The sequence below is a fragment of the Anarhichas minor genome, unplaced genomic scaffold (assembly GCF_050575085.1).
Source record: "Anarhichas minor isolate MPS153535 unplaced genomic scaffold, ASM5057508v1 ptg000007l, whole genome shotgun sequence".
Classification (NCBI taxonomy): domain Eukaryota; kingdom Metazoa; phylum Chordata; class Actinopteri; order Perciformes; family Anarhichadidae; genus Anarhichas; species Anarhichas minor.
This window is the reverse complement of record NW_027466453.1, coordinates 17,701,396-17,718,566: the sequence shown is the minus strand read 5'-3', so window position 1 is coordinate 17,718,566 and position 17,171 is coordinate 17,701,396. Positions and strand designations below refer to the sequence as shown.

The 17,171-nt window shown below is 41.8% G+C and overlaps 1 protein-coding gene across 2 annotated transcripts; it reads left to right on the top strand.

Moving 5' to 3' along the window:
* The first annotated feature begins 474 nt into the window (after positions 1-474).
* On the top strand, positions 475-14,585 carry kmt5c (lysine methyltransferase 5C). 2 transcript variants are annotated; one of them, XM_076086317.1, is made up of 9 exons: positions 475-819; positions 1,266-1,398; positions 2,818-2,983; positions 3,197-3,306; positions 3,429-3,592; positions 4,467-4,486; positions 4,735-4,871; positions 5,013-5,158; positions 7,557-14,585. In XM_076086317.1, exons 2-9 carry the CDS (start codon positions 1,286-1,288, stop codon positions 12,863-12,865), a joined length of 6,165 nt encoding a protein of 2,054 aa, XP_075942432.1. In that variant the 5' UTR covers positions 475-819; positions 1,266-1,285; the 3' UTR covers positions 12,866-14,585. The 2 variants fall into 2 exon arrangements, with proteins under 2 accessions (XP_075942432.1, XP_075942430.1); XM_076086315.1 differs by having other exon boundaries at positions 5,013-5,170.
* Positions 14,586-17,171: the final 2,586 nt, after the last annotated feature.

Here is a 17,171-nt window from a genome sequence, read left to right as displayed (position 1 = left end):
TTTTTGTTTGTCGTATTATAAAGTAGTTTCACAATATTGCTCAACATCCTTCAGGAAAATAATAAAATACGTTTTTTTGTTTTATTAATGAAACAAAATCCAACATCGATATAAAATGTATTAAAAAAAATGTGCATCTCTTTTGAGGAAAGCAAACATCACTTTTTTCCAATACGCCATGACATTTGGAATAGAGACATCTCTTTGAAATAAGGCAGGAAATATCATTTTTTGGGGGGTGTAACGTTAGTAAGAAACAAATGTGTCCGACTGGGGAGTCAGCTGGGTTTGAGAAAGATACGTATCACTGGAGTAAATACTCACCTCTGCTCTGTCCCAACATAGTAAACGTGAATACATGGCCCCGCCCATAAATAACCTGACCAATCACGGAGCCTAACACACTTGATTTGTAAAATTAACCTTGACCTCAGCCAATAGCTTAGTACGTGGGCGTGGTCTATCCTAGTTCGGTTGCACCGGACATTGCCCATCAACTTTTGCTACCAGAAGAGCGTTGTGCAAAGCTAGTTAGCTAGCTACATAACATATCCATTTTAAAGCTAGTTTGTCGTCGTGTGAGGTGCGTTTCCGTCTTTTGTAATTCAGCTCGGGATTCGCAGTTGTCAACAAACCAACAAATTCCAGAAGTGACGAGGGGACTCCATTTTCGTACGCGGCAGCACGGACTTAGCCTGCAAGACAGCGGAAAGCTAGGTGGTTGTGTTGCTAGGCTAACTTTCCGTACCAGAGCAAGCGGGCATCTTGCGATAAATTGTCTACCTGACGACAATTTCGTTGACTACAAAAGACTCCCAGGTATGTTTTTGAAAACCAAATTGCCAGCGTGCATCACTGTGAATGCACATTGCTTCACAGTTCGGTAACTATCTGATGCAGGTCATGTTACGTTAGCTGCTAGTGCTCCCATACTGTTAGCTTCTTCCCTCAGCTGATAACCCTGCATATCTTCCCAACAAGCCGACGTGCTAAGCTAATGTGCTATGGAAGCTAATGTGTGCTCGGTCACATTCCTAACTTTAACTCAGCGCTATCATTAACTGGTTATTGTAAACAGCATATCGAATACTAATTAAACCCTATTGCATGATGGGATTTGAAAGCCTACTTTAAGTGAGCAAGTAACTAACGCTAATGTTGTGTCGGTTGCAGACTGGATCTGCTAAGATGCACAACTCAAAGATGATTGAGGTTTGTTGTTGTTGTTGTTGTTGTCATAGCGTTACTTTGACCTGTGATTGTAGCATGCTGATGGTGGGAGGCAATGGACGGATGCACTAGAATGAGTGTGAAGGAGCTGTGTGAGACCGATGACCTGGCCACCGGCTTGGTGCTGGACCCTCTGCTGGGCTTCAGCACCCACAAAATGAACATCAGGTAATCTGTCACTCAAGACATGTCGCTTCAAACAACATTAGAGTTAACAGGCGATCTCTTCAGTATTTAAACAATTGGTTATTATTGATTTCTGCTGGGTGTTTACATCGGGACAGTATTGTTACAACTTTTCTTATTCTATTTATAGTTTAGTGGGCCATGTATGAGCATGTCATGACAACCAGACCCATCCTTAAGGGGTCTATATACAGACGCATACGTTAAAATGTTCTTTATTTGGATGTGATAGTGTGTGGAATCAACTAGCAGTGGTTTACTGCCCTGTGTCTGTTGAAATGTCAGATCTGCAGCTCAACACAGTTCCTGCTCACTGTCCACTCCATTTACATTTAATGTAGGTGTATTGGATACGATTAGTTAGCTCGACACAACAGTTCGAGTACACTAGGACTTTTCCTAATCGATTAATCTGCCGATACAATAGCCGTCACAACTTCACAGAGCCAAACGTGACGTCGTCGGTTATTTTGTTAGACCAAAAGTCCAAATGTGCCAAAAATATTTAGTGTTTCAGCTATTAAGTATACATACTGTAATAGCTTTTGAAACTTTAACATCAGGGTAAATAAACAAGATGCTCATGCAAGCCCTCCGTATTTACATGTACGCTCTCTGACCAATTGTACGAGTTTGTTTTGATCATTGATGCTTTCTGCTTCCAATGCACAGTGTGATGTGACTGGAGGAAAAAAATCTACAATTTGATGATGATAATATATTATTGGTCATTTAAAAAAAAAAAAGCTGTGTGTATTTGAAGCAATAAGCAGAATACGCGCTGAATACGCACAGACAGGTAGCTTATTAAAGTCCTGTGTCCGTGCATTTGATTAATTCATTGCTGTCAGGATTTAAAGAGAATTTCAACAAATATTATAAATGTATTTGAAGAAGATTTCAAGCCCTACCTTTTTAAATTTAGTGAGGAATGAGAATCCTCCAATAGAATTAGGCTATTGTAGTGAGAAAGATGTACAAACAAGAATTAATCGTTATCTCTACATCATATTTCTGATTATCATTTAGCCCGTAATGTAGTCACGTTTAACTTGGAACTGATATTGGTGTTTTTTTGTGTTCTCCCAGTACATCAAGTAATATAAATGTTAAATTAGCAACATTCACAAAAATGCAAATCATAGAGAACTTTGATTTTTTTATTATTTATTTAATCTTGTGTCTTCTTAGATCATACCAAAAATATGTTAACCGACAAATCTGAGCACAACAAATGTTACATAGTGATGCAGTATCTTGAAAGCTATATCTTAAATTTGAGATAAAAAATGGCACCTTACACAAACACGCCTTAGACTAACACTGACTGTGATTAGACTTTGTCCTGTGACTGTTTCTGCTCTTCTTATTTGCCATTTTCTGCTTTTCTGTCCTCTTTAGTCCCCCACCAGAGATCCGGCGTTGGGGTAACCTCAAAGAGACCCTGTTGCGCTTTCAGCGTATGCATGACTTCAATGCTACGTTTGAGGCACTGACAGTGGGTGAACCGGCTGGTGACTACTTTAGTGCTTTGGGAAGCCATCGACAGGAGCTGCTGAGACAACATGTAAGCTGATGTTTAGGCTTAGAAAGCAGTGTAGATATTAAATAATCACAGATTAAATGAGAAAAATGCATAAAAACACGGTATGACATTTGTGCTTGGACGTCTCCCTCTTTTCGTATCTGTATTAGCTTTCTATGAATCTAATACAATCATTGATTCCTGAATTTTTCACTTGAGTCAGAACACGATCTAAACCATCTGTAACGTCTGCAGGTGTATCGCTACCTCAGTGCCTTCCTGTTGGATAGCGGTGTCAAGATCGAGTCCTGTGACAGATACTCCTCAGAGACCAACGGAGCAAAGATTACCTCCACGAGACAATGGTAATCACTCCTGCGTTGTATTTGTCACGGCTGCATGTCGCTGAACAACAGCTGCTACATTTCCTGGACTGTGCGCTACTTCTGAATTGAAGCTATGTGACGCTTGAATTGTTGCTCCGTAGGTTTGCAGGAGAGCGGGTGGAGGTCCTGCTGGGCTGCATAGCAGAGCTGAGCCCCGCTGACGGCGCTGTGCTAAGGGCAGGAGTCAATGACTTCAGTGTGATGTATTCTACACGCAAACGCTGCACTCAGCTTTGGCTCGGGCCTGCAGCTTTCATTAACCACGGTGAGTTTGTTATCATTCACGACTCATTCTTTCCCAGCACACACACACAGATTTACCAATTCAAAATGTGTCTAGTTGTTTGGAGTGCTTACCTGTGAGTTTCATCAGCAACACTTTCACCTGGCTGGATTTTTTTTAAGTCACAGTCTGTGATCCAAATGGCAACAAAAAACAAATAGCAACATTTGAACCACAAGATTGAAAGCTGCAATCAACCTCAAACTGATTGACGGGTCTTTTATTACGTGTAGTCACACGACAAAACAATTCACCTTTTATCAAGTGTTTTCTAACAATGTTTGATTTCAGACATACTGTACTGAAAGGCTGATAGTTTTTATCACGACTCTTTCAGAAACTCACACAATGCAGATTCTTCTTGTAAATGACTTTCAGTTGTATATCCAAATATTGCAATTTATATAGTCCAAATGACCTCATGTCATGTAAGCCGGGCAAGATGAATTTGTGGTTCCTAGAACAAGTGCTTAGGAGCAGGATTAGCACTAGATTGAATGTATTCCCACTACACACTGCAGATTAAACATGAAATACTCCATCTTGTTAAGTTATCTTCCATCTTTGTGTCAAAAATCCCACATTTGTGAATTTCTTTTTAGTATTTTTAGTTGACAAGTCTAACACGTCTCAATGTATTCAAGACTTGTGCAGTTCACCAATTTTCCAGCAAGATCTTTTAATAATGTCTGAGAGTTAATCAGCTTAGCCTTTGAGCCTTTTGCTAACTACTTCAGTGCAAGCCAGCTGATCAACAAAATACCGAGTCCTTTATTCATCGCTGGGATACATTTTAATAACTTTAAATCTTTTATTTCTGTGTTTTTCTCTCGTTGTCGATTCTTCTGGGATGAAGACTGCAAACCAAACTGCAAGGTAATCACCTATATCTATTTATCACCTGCACTAAAGAGATTTGACAAATGCATATGATTGTTGTATAACTGTCAAAATCTAGTAACAACTATCATTGTGACACTATGCATATTGAAAATAGTGTTTTAGGCACAGAACGGCACTCTTTCTGTTTGTTAACGGCTCTGTGTTAATGTATCCCATGGGCCACCCAGTCTTTGTCTTTGTCTTTGACTGTTTGTTTTTTCTCCCCCTTTTCACCCGCCCAGTTCGTCCCCGGGGAGAAGAATATTGCGTGTGTTGAAGCGATTCGACCAATCTCACCTGGGGAGGAGATCACATGTTACTATGGTGCCAGCTTTTTTGGGGAAGGCAATGAAATGTGTGAATGCTGCACCTGTGAGAGGTGTGTCCATCATTTGTTCTGGCATTGTCTTTACTGTAGCTTGGTTGTGCTCAAAACTGAAGACTTTGTTTATCATATATGTAAAAAACTTTGCGACTGTTTTAACCGAAATTTCATTTTGTAATTTTAACTGTTGTTTAGGAACGGAGAGGGTCACTTCAAACACAAGGGGAAGCAGCCTGAATGTGAAGAAACAAAGGACCCTGTGGGGCAGAAGTACCGCCTGAGAGAGAGATATCTTCGTCACCACAGAGAGAAGAGGCCGATAATACAAGGAATACACTCAGGTATCTTTAAAGGTAACCACTGGAGGATTTTCTCTAAAATAAGCTTTCTCAAATCAGTCAAAGAAGTAATTACAAATTTCTTACAAATCAACAATTTTATGTACTGTTAAAATTAAAGTAACAAAATAAATACCAACGTCAGCTAATTCAAACAGAAGTGGCTCAAAACCAACTAACAGGAATATTAACTGTACAATGCAAGTATACAGTAGTAAAGTCAAGAATAACAGTTTGTAATACTAAAGGCTCGACAGTCTGCTTGTTGAATGCACCATCAAATTAAAAGCCGTAAGGACACTGCTCATTCGTTACGGTCCACTCAGCTCAACATTTGAACAACGCTGGCTGGAATTCCAGTTTTTCTACCATACATCAAGATGAGGACAAGAAAATATCAGTTGAATATATCTGTGTAAAAGTCAGATTTGCACACATCGTATGTCTCAACAGTACTGCTTAATGAAACCTGTTTGCAGAATATTTACTGTGATTTACGAATTGTTTGAACAAATAGCTTTTTTTTTTTTATTTTTTTTTTTTTTTTCACAAATGTCACCTGACAGATTTCTATGGCGATGGTGTGCAAACAAATTATATGGCAGCTTTCTTAATGTTGTAACTCAAAGTCTTCACATACTATAACTATGATCATAGTATTATTTAAAAACACAGGGTTCTTTATGTGTCAGACATGATAGAATTCAGGTTGAAAGTCATCAAAGTGACCATTTAACTGATTTAAAACTTTCATTATCTGCTGCTAAAAAAATCATTTAAGTCCGCCGGACATCTGTGCTGTGTTACACCTCAAACAAGATCAGGCTAATGCAGTCAGTCAGATGTTAAGTGAGGGATGATGCCCGACAAGGTGTCTATTATTAGGAATCAATGGCCAACATGTGCGTTGGACCGTTGGGCCTCTATGTAGTACATTAATTCCTAATAATGGACACCTAGAAGGGCAATATCCCATTCATATCATAGTAACCTGCCAAAGCAACCAAAATCTGAAGTTTTTCATTCACTCCGTCTCCCTGTTACCCATGATGGTTTGCTAATCCCTGAGACAATGAGATTCTTATGCAATGGAAACGTTGATTACTGCTCCAGTAAATTATACTGTATGTATCAGTAAGTTCAAAGGGGCAATGTTCGTGAAGCTTGTCTGTAACAGTCGCCACCCTGTGGTGTTGAGATGACGAGGCACCAAAAGGACTACACTCATTGTTGTAAATAAGATATTTAAAATGACTTGTTTTTCATTTAATGTAGCCAGCGCATTCATTTAGAACTGTGAACAGACCGTGTAACTGGAACTACTTAGTAGGTGTCAATACTTCATCCAAAAAAAATACCATTTGCATATTAAATACTCACCCTGTATTACCTTGAATTCTTAAAACTTTGCTTCTCTCGCATGCCCAAGAACCGAGGATGAAAAACAACTAAGAAAAGTGATGAATTGAAGTAAAAGGGGGCAGTGTTTAACAAAAGCAAAACTATATCAAAACATCTATTTACAAACTCTCACACAACTCGTGCAGTATAATCCCAGTTTCATTGATGCAGTCGTATGCTTACTACTTCCCAAACACCCTAACCCTTACTTATCATAAACAGTAACAATTTAGACCGCACACAAATAGTTTAAAACTCTAATAGATTCTGTTTATTTTTTTATCTCCATTTTTTATTCAAGATATTTGTATGTAGGTGATATAGTTTTGATTAGATTGCTCCTCGAACTGCACATACTGTAAGTTTGCAAGGAGTTGTAATGCCACTTTAGATATGGATCAATAATGGAACGTTTCTGTTCCCTTTTCTTTTTTTATTCAACTCTCATTAAGTGTCCGTATGCTCTTATTTCCCTGCTACATAAAATATAGTAGAGCTGTACTGTTCACTGTGTTTTGGGCCAATAGACATGATTGGTTGCTTCCTGGTAAAGAGAGAATATGTTAAAACGGGCTCAGTATAATTCAGTCAGTGTCGTCTTTGTTCACCCTGAACACTCCCACACCTTTCCAAGCATCTCATGCTTTGTCAGTACCACGGGCTATCTTTCCATCCGCTGTGCAGTAAATGTCTTACTAGATAGAAAACTAATGATAGCAGTTTAATGAATTGGTCACTTAAATCACAATGTTCCTCCACTGTCATATCTTTGCAGGGGTTCTGTCATAAACGTCATATCCATGGCTAGGTATTTATTTGTAAACAGATGCTATTGGTGTGTTAGAGTTTTTTTGATAACTTAATTCATTAGAAATGTCAGTGTTTTCATCGCTTGAATAGGCAGGATTGTAACGCACTGCATATGTTGAACAAACATACACATTAGCAAAAGAGGTTTTTTAAGTTCACCTGCTTCTTCTTTGTTGTCTTTCATTCATAGCCATCCCCTCAAGGAATTCCTTCACCCAGCAGATGAGGAGAAATGCCTTAAAGAACAGAAAATTTTGTCAAACAAAGAAGTGGAGACGAGAGCAGCACAGGCGATCAGGAAAGAACCCATTGAAATCCTCCACAGTCCAACTGTATCAGACACTTTTGTCCCAATTCACTCTGAGGGACCTCCGAATCAGAGTACGGCGCCACTCGGTGGATTTCTTACTCAAGTGTAAGGATCCAAAAGGCAAAGAAAGGGCTTTGCTTCAACAACTGGAAGAAGAGAATCCAAAAGACAACGGGCTGAGTGAACTGAATTCGACTGGTGAAGAAAATAACGGCAGTGAGGTAAACTTGAAGCCTTTCTCCCTAAATTCATCCATGTCTGTCCACCAGAAAAGTGGACCTGCAGCCAGCAGCGCAGGCCTCAATGGGAAATCTGTTAAAGTGGTGGATAGGCGGGTAGTTCCTATGAGGCACTCTTCAAGAACAAGAAGCATGGTTCAAACCATGCTCACGCATCAAACAGGGTCCAGTAACACAGCCAACACTACAGCTGTTTGTCACTGCAGTGCAATAAAACAAGACAAGATGGAAAAAGCAATCGCAGAGAGTCAAAGCAACAAGTCCAGCAGCATTGAATCCTGCATCATTGACGAGGCTCGAAACCCAGCACCTGTGCCAACGGAGCCCAGGATCACCAGAGCTTCATCCATGTTAGAAGTCACCGATGGAACGAAGAAAGCCAGAGACAATCCACTGGTGTCACTGAAGCAATACCTTACAGTCAGCCTAACGAGGTTATCAGTGTCGAGTGTAGCAGCAGAAAAGATCTCTGAAGACCAGGAAGGAAGAGTGCAGTTAAGAGGAAGGGCCAGGCAGAGCCGGTGTACCGGACCAGCACCTCTGATAGTGAAGTCAGAAAAAAGAGTGTCCAGATCTCAGCAGAGGCAGGAAGGAACTTCAGATGTCTGCACAGCTGAAGGTAACAGAGGGGTGAGGGAAATGTTTTTCAAGGCCATCGATAAAGTACATGTAGGGCAGCTACAAGCAAGTGACTCTGTAGGTGATTTATCCCACAGAGAGAAAGGGCGGGACGATAAGGTTATCGAAATACAAACAGTGTCAGAAGAAAAAGGTGAAATGCAGAAGGAGCAGCAGGACATTGTAAAAAGCGAAGTTGAAGAGCAGAAGGAAAGGAAAAATGCTGCATCTGCAATTGTGGAATGTAAAAGTAACACGGCCATGGAGGAAGTTAAAGAGTCGGAATGTAAAATAGCGCCCAGTGAAAAAACTAGAGGACAAAATAACCCACAGTGTGTTCAAAATAACATTGAGGAGGGAGTTGTTAAATTAGAACAAATGGCTAGGAGTGTGAGTAAACGGCCAGTAAGTAGGCATGAAGAAGATTTTGTCATAAAGCAGGCTAAAGTTTTGCTGTCTGATATTTTAAGAAAAGATAAATCCTTAATAGATAAAGGATTACAAGCAGATATTGTAGGAAGAGTGTTTTCTACCTCGGCCTCTAAAAAAGTGGAAAGTGCTGAGGAGGAAGAGGAACCAACTGAACTAAATGGAGGAAGGTACCATTGTTCAGTGCGGAGGAGGATTATGAGCCGGCGAAAGATGAGGCCTCGAGCAGCGAAAACAAAAGCTAAGCAAGGCACCAAGCGACACTTGAGCAAAGAAGTGCCAGCTACAGTGAAGACTGAGTCGAGTGAGTACAGTTTGCAGATTCAGTCACCACAGAGGCATGACGAGCCACCGGCCAGCCGCCTAACCCCACTACCTCATAGGTCCCTCATTTCAACGAAAGCTATGACTAATGATACCAATCCACAGGCACACATACAGTCCAACATACCTCTGAAGAAACGTACATTTCGAAGTTCTGTGGAAATAGACTCTGAACAAGGTTTCACTTCTGCTTCGGACCAAGCTTCCAAAGAAGCCGCTGACCTAAATTCATCCGCAGAGCTGAGTCAGGGACCTACCACGTGTTCAGGGGAGAGTTTCAAAGGGAAAAGACATATTAAACGCAGGAAAAGGACAACAGAGGTCCAGAGGTTAAACCCCCAGAAGATCACAAAACAAAACTCCTTAAAGCGAGTGCTACGGTCCCGAGCTAATGTAGTTCAGCGAAGCCATTTATTGAGGAAAGTTCAAAAGTGTAAAATAGAGAGGCAAGATGAGGATGACATCGATAGAGATCAGGCACCAGAGAGTGATAAGCTTGCAGAGGACAAACAAGCTGCGGGTCCTGCTCAAATCCAAAAGCAGCATGAAAAACATCCAGCTCTGAATAGATCTCAGAAGAAAGATGAGGCGGAAACGTTAAGCCAGCGAAGTAGTTTGGGGGAGACAAAGCCTGGCATCGATTTCAAGATTCGGTTCAAGAGGAGGAGAGGGAGAGTATGGGAGATGCAAGGAGCAGGATTGGAAAATATGGCATTAAAAACAGAAAAGGGAGACGAGCTGGTGACGTGCGACCCTTTTAAAGCTATTATGGATTCCGTATCCATTCTAAACATGGAGATGGAGGCCGCTCAGGCACACGTGCATGCTAGTAAGAAGTCAAAGAGCAGATTGCATCATTTGAAAAAGAGAGGCCAGAGGCTGAGTGAAAGGAAAACCACAAATGCATCCTTTGATGTTAAATTAGAAAAAGACCTTAAAAATGCGTGTGAAACAGCCAATGACCAAGTAGAAATGAAAGAGAAGCTCGATAAGGAACTTCTAGATGGAGTCAAGCTGCTGCCAGGAAAAATTGAGAGTTGTAAAACTGACAGTGATATGTCAGTTGTAGGGAAAGAAACTAAAATTGAAGATCGTTTTGTAAAGAATTGCTGCTTGTTCGAAACTGGGTCACAGCAGAAAATGGAGCCCGAATTGGATTCAAATGGTCTTCCGTTACCAGTAATTAAACTACGCAGAAAGACAGAGGATATTTGGGAGGTGGACAGCAAAGAGGGGCTTATACAAACTGGACTTAAAGTAGAGCCCAATGTTAAGAAAGAGGTGAAGGGTCACAATTTAGGGAAACAAAAGAAAGGATGTCTTGACATTAGCAAGCTCAAAGAAGAGTTCCCGTCGCAGAGACTGAACAGCAACACGGCCCTTCTGAAAACAGAAACGCCCCCATTTTCCTTGTCTCTCTCACCACTGTCTCTGTCTTCCCCCCTCAATGACAATAAAACCGAAGTGATATCCTCGGTCGCAGATGCAATCGCTGAAAGGCCAGAGATGTACAGTGGGGGAAGGAAACAGAGGCACAAAATGGAGCGACCACGGAAGTGTGGCCCTGTTGAAACACCCACCACCTGTCTGAGTCACACTCTCCAACAGATTGACAACAGTCTCTCCAGGCTCTCCGAGGGCTTGTGTTCATCTCAGACTTTGGAAAAGCCAGCAGCATGTTCCAGTGTTTCTAATTCTGTCATTCAGCCCCCGTCCCAGTCTCCTCCATTCACAACTGCAGATAACATGCTTTCCGGCGAGCCCAACTTCACGAACTGCTGTGATGATATTCTGGACTTCCAGTGTCTCAACTTTGAGGGGTATTATCAGCCACAGAACATCCTTCCGTCTTCCCCATCAGATCTGTGTTCACTTGATGCACCAACGGATCCTTTCAGCAGTCCCCTCTCTCACAGCCCGTCTGATACATGGACAACTGAGACGCCGTACCTTGGCCCTCCCAGTCCAGGAAATAACTTTACCAGTGAGGATCTGCAGTTCTTTCCAGGTCTAATTTCTTCCAAAAGTGACTCTGTTCCTGTGGAATGTGAAGCGAAGTATACCTCCAAAGACAGAATCCAATCCAACCCTTTCAGTTTTTCAGCTCTTGGCAACTCTGACTTCACTGCTAAGGATCGAATTCTAAGTAAAAATCCAGGAATGAGGCTTTCCAGAGAAGACCTCAGAACTCAGTCCTATCCTGTAGTCGGCAAGCCTCGGGTGTTCGGTGCAACACCGTCCTCTGTTACATCTCACACTCCTGTTACTTTCACCCATCCCTCCATCAACGCCAGGGCGAGCACCAGTCAATCAAAAGTCCAGTCGAACCTTAGAACCCAGGGCCCCTTCCATCGTACCATTCCTAGTAAACCCCAGTGTTTTTCAAGTACTCAGCCAAACACTGTCAGAGGAATGACCCAGAGTTGCACGACTAAATCCGTCCCGCCACCCCAAATGTCAAACAAATTCCTCCCTCCTCAACTCTTCACTGTGAAAAATCCCAATCCTCCTGACAATCCATTCAAATTCCATGAGAAAACCTCTACAGTTATTCACAGGGTGCTTAAGTATCAGGGGGGGACCCCAACTCAGAACTTGTACAGTGCACCTTGTAAAGATGCCATGGCTGCCGGCAGCCCGATCATCGCATCCAGAACACTCGGTGCAAAATCAGGTGCTATTGAGAGGAACCCGCAGAGTCAGAAACTAGGTGCCAGTACAGACTGTCACCACAAAGACAATGTTTCTGTTCAAGGGTTTGGAAAAGATGTCAGCCATCTTGGTTCCTCCAGCAACCTCAGCAGGTCCAACCCTCATTTCAACAAACCCATCCCCGCTTTCCCTCAGTCTTTTATTAAAAGTAGGATGTCATCTGACTGTGGTGAATCCAACATGACATACAAAAACCTTTCAGCGCTGCCAAGACCTTTCTTCTTCCCTAGCAAAGTGTCTGATGGTTATTCATCACCACACGACAGGAAATCCACTCCGTCGACTTCAGACAAGCACCAGCCATGTTACACTCAGCAAGACCCTTTCGATTTTAGCTTCGGCTCGTCTCTTTCGCCCATGCCTCAGCACAACAACCCCCAAGTGGCCCACAGTACACCTTCTGGTACGCCAGCACCAGCAAACAAGACTCAGTCCTCAGCCTCCTCAGCATCTTTCCCTTATGGCTGTCAAGGTCCTCCTTACGTACTGAACTTCAGCGGAGACCATTCATTGACCCTGGGTCTAAGGGATGGGGTTGAGGGTTACCCGGGATTAGGCTCGACAAACTACACCTATCATTGTCTGATGGAACCTTCAGGCACCCAGGGGCGACTGGTCCTCGAGCCCTGTGGACCCCAGTCGTCTAACCCAGCGTCTTTTTCCTTGGGTGGATTTTCAGGGCTCAGAGGTCAAGACGAACAGTGCAGGAAGGACATGCAGCAGCAGTGCCAGCCCGGGGAACACCAAGGCACATCACACTATGGACCCGTTCCATCGTCTCACTCCATGGGTGCCACAAAACCCAAGAGAGTGAGGTTGGTGGTGACGGATGGCACAGTAGACTTAGATCTCCAGTACTCGGATTAATTCACACCGCCTGGTGTCACTGCATCCCAGAAAACATTTGGATGGAGGGATTATACACTATCAGCTACAATATGTTTCGTAAACACTGTAATTCATAGTCTACCAGTTATTAAAGCCCGCTGACTGATTTCTAAATCATTATTTTGATGGACTGTTAATGTATGAATGGCTTGTACAGAGTTTTATGTAAAGCGGGCGTATTGGTGTGGTTTATCTACTGTAAGATTTTTTTTTTTGACAGAAATTAAATATCCACTACAATTTGCTGAGAATACCAAATTATGCATACAAAGTGCATAAAGAAAACAAAGCATTAAATATATCTGTGACTAGGTGTTTGAACTCACTGGCCCTGTAAGCCCTCTTACTGTACTGTAACATAGCTGTATGACTTTTTCTATACCACGTATGGCAGCAGAGACGGGAGCACCATCATCCAATGCTGGTACTTGGTTTGGTTGGATTTGAAAAGGCAGCTTTGTGCCTCGTTCTTTAATATGTTCTTGTGACTTTTTGAAGCACCTGTTGAAAACAGTTCACCCCCGTTTTTTATACTCACAGTAAGATCTTTTCTTACTCTGTGTGTGTGTGTGTGTGTGTGTGTGTGTGTGTGTGTGTGTGTGTGTGTGTGTGTGTGTGTGTGTGTGTGTGTGTGTGTGTGTGTGTGTGTGTGTGTGTGTGTGTGTGTGTGTGTGTGTGTGTGTGTGTGTGTGTGTGTGTGTGTGTGTGTGTGTGTGTGTGTGCGTGCAGGAAAGTCTTGAGGGATCAAAGTAAAGTGTGTTGTCGTACTGTGACTGTTGCTCTGCCAGATTTTTAGTGAGATCACTCGTCATTAGTGCATCAATGAAATGAAAGGCTCGTGCATGAACGGTGTACAGTGAAATGATTTCCGGTCCTGAAACGATATATATTCTAGGACAACTCTACTGAGTGAAGACGTGAACTGCAGCTTTTAACAGCTGCTCCTTTTGAGTACTTATGTGGATGAGTGAGTGGGAGAAACTACAGCATGTTTTTTTTCAGGCCAGTTGTGCTCAATGAATTGAGGTATTGTACAATGTCTTTTTAATGGGAGTTCCCCCAGTTGGAAACATTTAGATATTACTCAAGAAATTTGACAATCTTCTTACAGAGTAACCCACTTTTGTCCTTTTTATTTGGTATTTTTTTCAAAGGAGTTAATTGTTATTATACATAAAGAACAGAAGTATAAGTTATGCATCACCTGCAATAGTTCCTGTTGTTTTGTTGTCGCTGATGGAGCTACACATTCATAGATGTTTATATTGTAAGCAGAGTTATTCGCTGTAGATTGTGGAAGTCACGACGGACTGTATGTTGAAACCTTGTGACATCGGTTGGCAGGAGTGTTCTGTGTGACTGCACAGCCTTTCATTACCATCATGTTCTGACTTGATAAGGAAAGGCCAATTATTTATTTTAATATCCTCATCCTTGAAATGGTGCTTTAATGTAATTTATATTTCACATTGATTGTTCAAACTATTAAATGTTTTTTATTCTTATTTAATGGGACAAAATACTGAACTGAATATTTACATTGAGTATTTAATTTCACAGCCTTTGACATCTTATCCAATGTTTCAGTTGTTACAGGTTTAACTTTCTCTGTCTTTTTTCTAATTGGCAGTTAGTTTGCTGAAAGTCTGCTGTAGAAATGTACAAATGTAGCCTATATCATTAAAGACACTTAATTCTTTTTTTGTATTTCGTGTCATTGACTCTTTTTAATACTTCATTTCAAGAGACCACAAAATGTGTTGTTTTTTTACATTACATTATGTCTGCAATTTTGCAATATTATACAGCTTGTTGATTTGATTGATCATCCATGTAATCATTTATTCGATTAGTTAAGACATCCGTTCCGTTCCGTCTACTACCTTTAGAGGCTGCACCGTAATATGTCATTACCACATCTGTCCAAATCTAGTGACATATCTTTCAATAGTATTTAACTGTGTCTCCTTGAGCCACGTTAGTTTAGTTAAGTAAACTCATAGGTCCGTTCATTTGAATATTAAGAATTCCAAAGAAAGATGAGTTATGGGCTTTTTAATGTTTATTCATTTTATCTGATACATTTCATTAATCTTTGTCTATTACATGACCCCTGACCTACCTTTTTGCAAAAGTGGCCCTGATCTTCCTTCTCCTGCTCTCATGTATTCATCTGGTTGATGTCAAAGCTTGGGACGAGCGTTCCTCCTCCTGGTTTAGAGCTCGTGCCGTTACGTTCCTCCTCCTGGTTTAGAGCTCGTGCCGTTACGTTCCTCCTCCTGGTTTAGTGTTCGTGCCGTTACGTTCCTCCTCCTGGTTTAGTGCTGGTGCCGTTACGTTCCTCCTCCTGGTTTAGAGCTCGTGCCGTTACGTTCCTCCTCCTGGTTTAGTGCTGGTGCCGTTACGTTCCTCCTCCTGGTTTAGAGCTCGTGCCGTTACGTTCCTCCTCCTGGTTTAGTGTTCGTGCCGTTACGTTCCTCCTCCTGGTTTAGTGCTGGTGCCGTTACGTTCCTCCTCCTGGTTTAGAGCTCGTGCCGTTACGTTCCTCCTCCTGGTTTAGTGTTCGTGCCGTTACGTTCCTCCTCCTGGTTTAGTGTTCGTGCCGTTACGTTCCTCCTCCTGGTTTAGTGTTCGTGCCGTTACGTTCCTCCTCCTGGTTTAGAGCTCATGCCGTTACCTCCTTCCTCTCCTTTCATTCTACACAACCAGCGTTTGTGTTCTTCCCCTTGATTCCTCTGTTGCAGCACATGACCCACTTCTGCTTTTCTTTGTAGCTCTTAGTAGAAGCCGAGCAGTTAGTTCTGATGCCAAGTATAACAGTTTTCGCATAATGAGGACGGAATGATCTCTTTCAGTAGTCAGGGAGAGGGCGTCTTGGAGATAGTACAGTTAAAGGGACTGAAAAAAGAAGGAATAAAACAGCTGTCATAATAGACCACACAGGTTTATTCTGCTTAGATTTATGTGACCATTAATCAAACATTGATTCTACTTCGGTTGCTGCAATCATAAAAACATGACTTCTTCGGGTTTATTTCTTTTTAAGCAGTGGTGGAAGAGACACCGAGTGCTGGTTGTGCAGTAAAAGGTCCCCTGTGACTGATAAGTTTATATTTGATATAATGAAATTTAAATTAAATTGTTTTGGAAGAAATAGGTCTTCAAGTATTGTTGAAAGCATTACAAACTGTGACTGTGAGCCATGATTGTTGTGGGTTGCTCTGCACCACATCAGCCCTGACCCTCTAGATGAGGTTTAGAAGATGCTGGTTGTGGTTGCTGTGGCATCAGGTCAATCTGGTAAAGAGAGAGTGGAGAAGTATCTTTGGGATGTGGAGAGAATTATGACCCATTGCTCAGTAGAAACCCCCTCGATGGGTCCTTGTTAGCACCTTCAGGTGGAAAGGGTTCTGGGTATACTATCAAACCACAGAAGGGCTATCTGTAAAACCTCTCACAGATGTCTGGATATAACCCTTTATGTTGGTTTCTAGGTAGAACCTTTAAAAAAGGTTTACCTATGGGACAAGCCGACGAATCCTAATCCTGATATTCAAATGACACCGACAGAGAAGTTTATAGGGGAACTGTCTCTTTAGGGGAACTGAACTCACAGACACGGCTTATAAGTGTCACAAGCTGAAAAAGTTGGAAACCACTGGGTTCATCTTTGAGATAAGAAAAGATTAACCTTATTGTCCTGTTGGGAAAAGAATCACAGAGACTTCATCTCCAGACATACTCACAATATTTCATACATTTCAATTCATGAAAGAAGCCAAATGTGTTTTATTTTATAATCTCATCATGTAAAGTCTTTGTAATGTAGTTAGTAACTTTAAACTTTTAAACCGTGTCTACTCCATGCAGCGTTGCTTTATACAAAATACAGTCGATTTCCATTATGTGCCACATGAAATATTTTCCGAGCATTTTAACCCTGTTAGTTTCCCACCTTCTTGATTATTCATTATCGAGTAGCTTGTCTTGCTCCTCGTCTTGTGTACATTAAACCATAACTGTATGCATGAAGCCACATGACTTCAACATGTTCAGGACTCCGGGATCACAATATGCCATATGAGCGTTGCGCGGTAGCTGTAGCCCTGTGAAATGGCTGACTGTGCTGCTGTTGTTGAGTGCTTGGACCACCATCAGCAGTACAGCAGTCATCCTTGTGGTGAAGGAGCAAGGAGACACAAACAGACTGCAACCTTGAAAAACAAGCTTAGGCTGGGAGGAGAGAGGAAACACAATGGAGGAGAGAAAGGTGTACATTATTTCC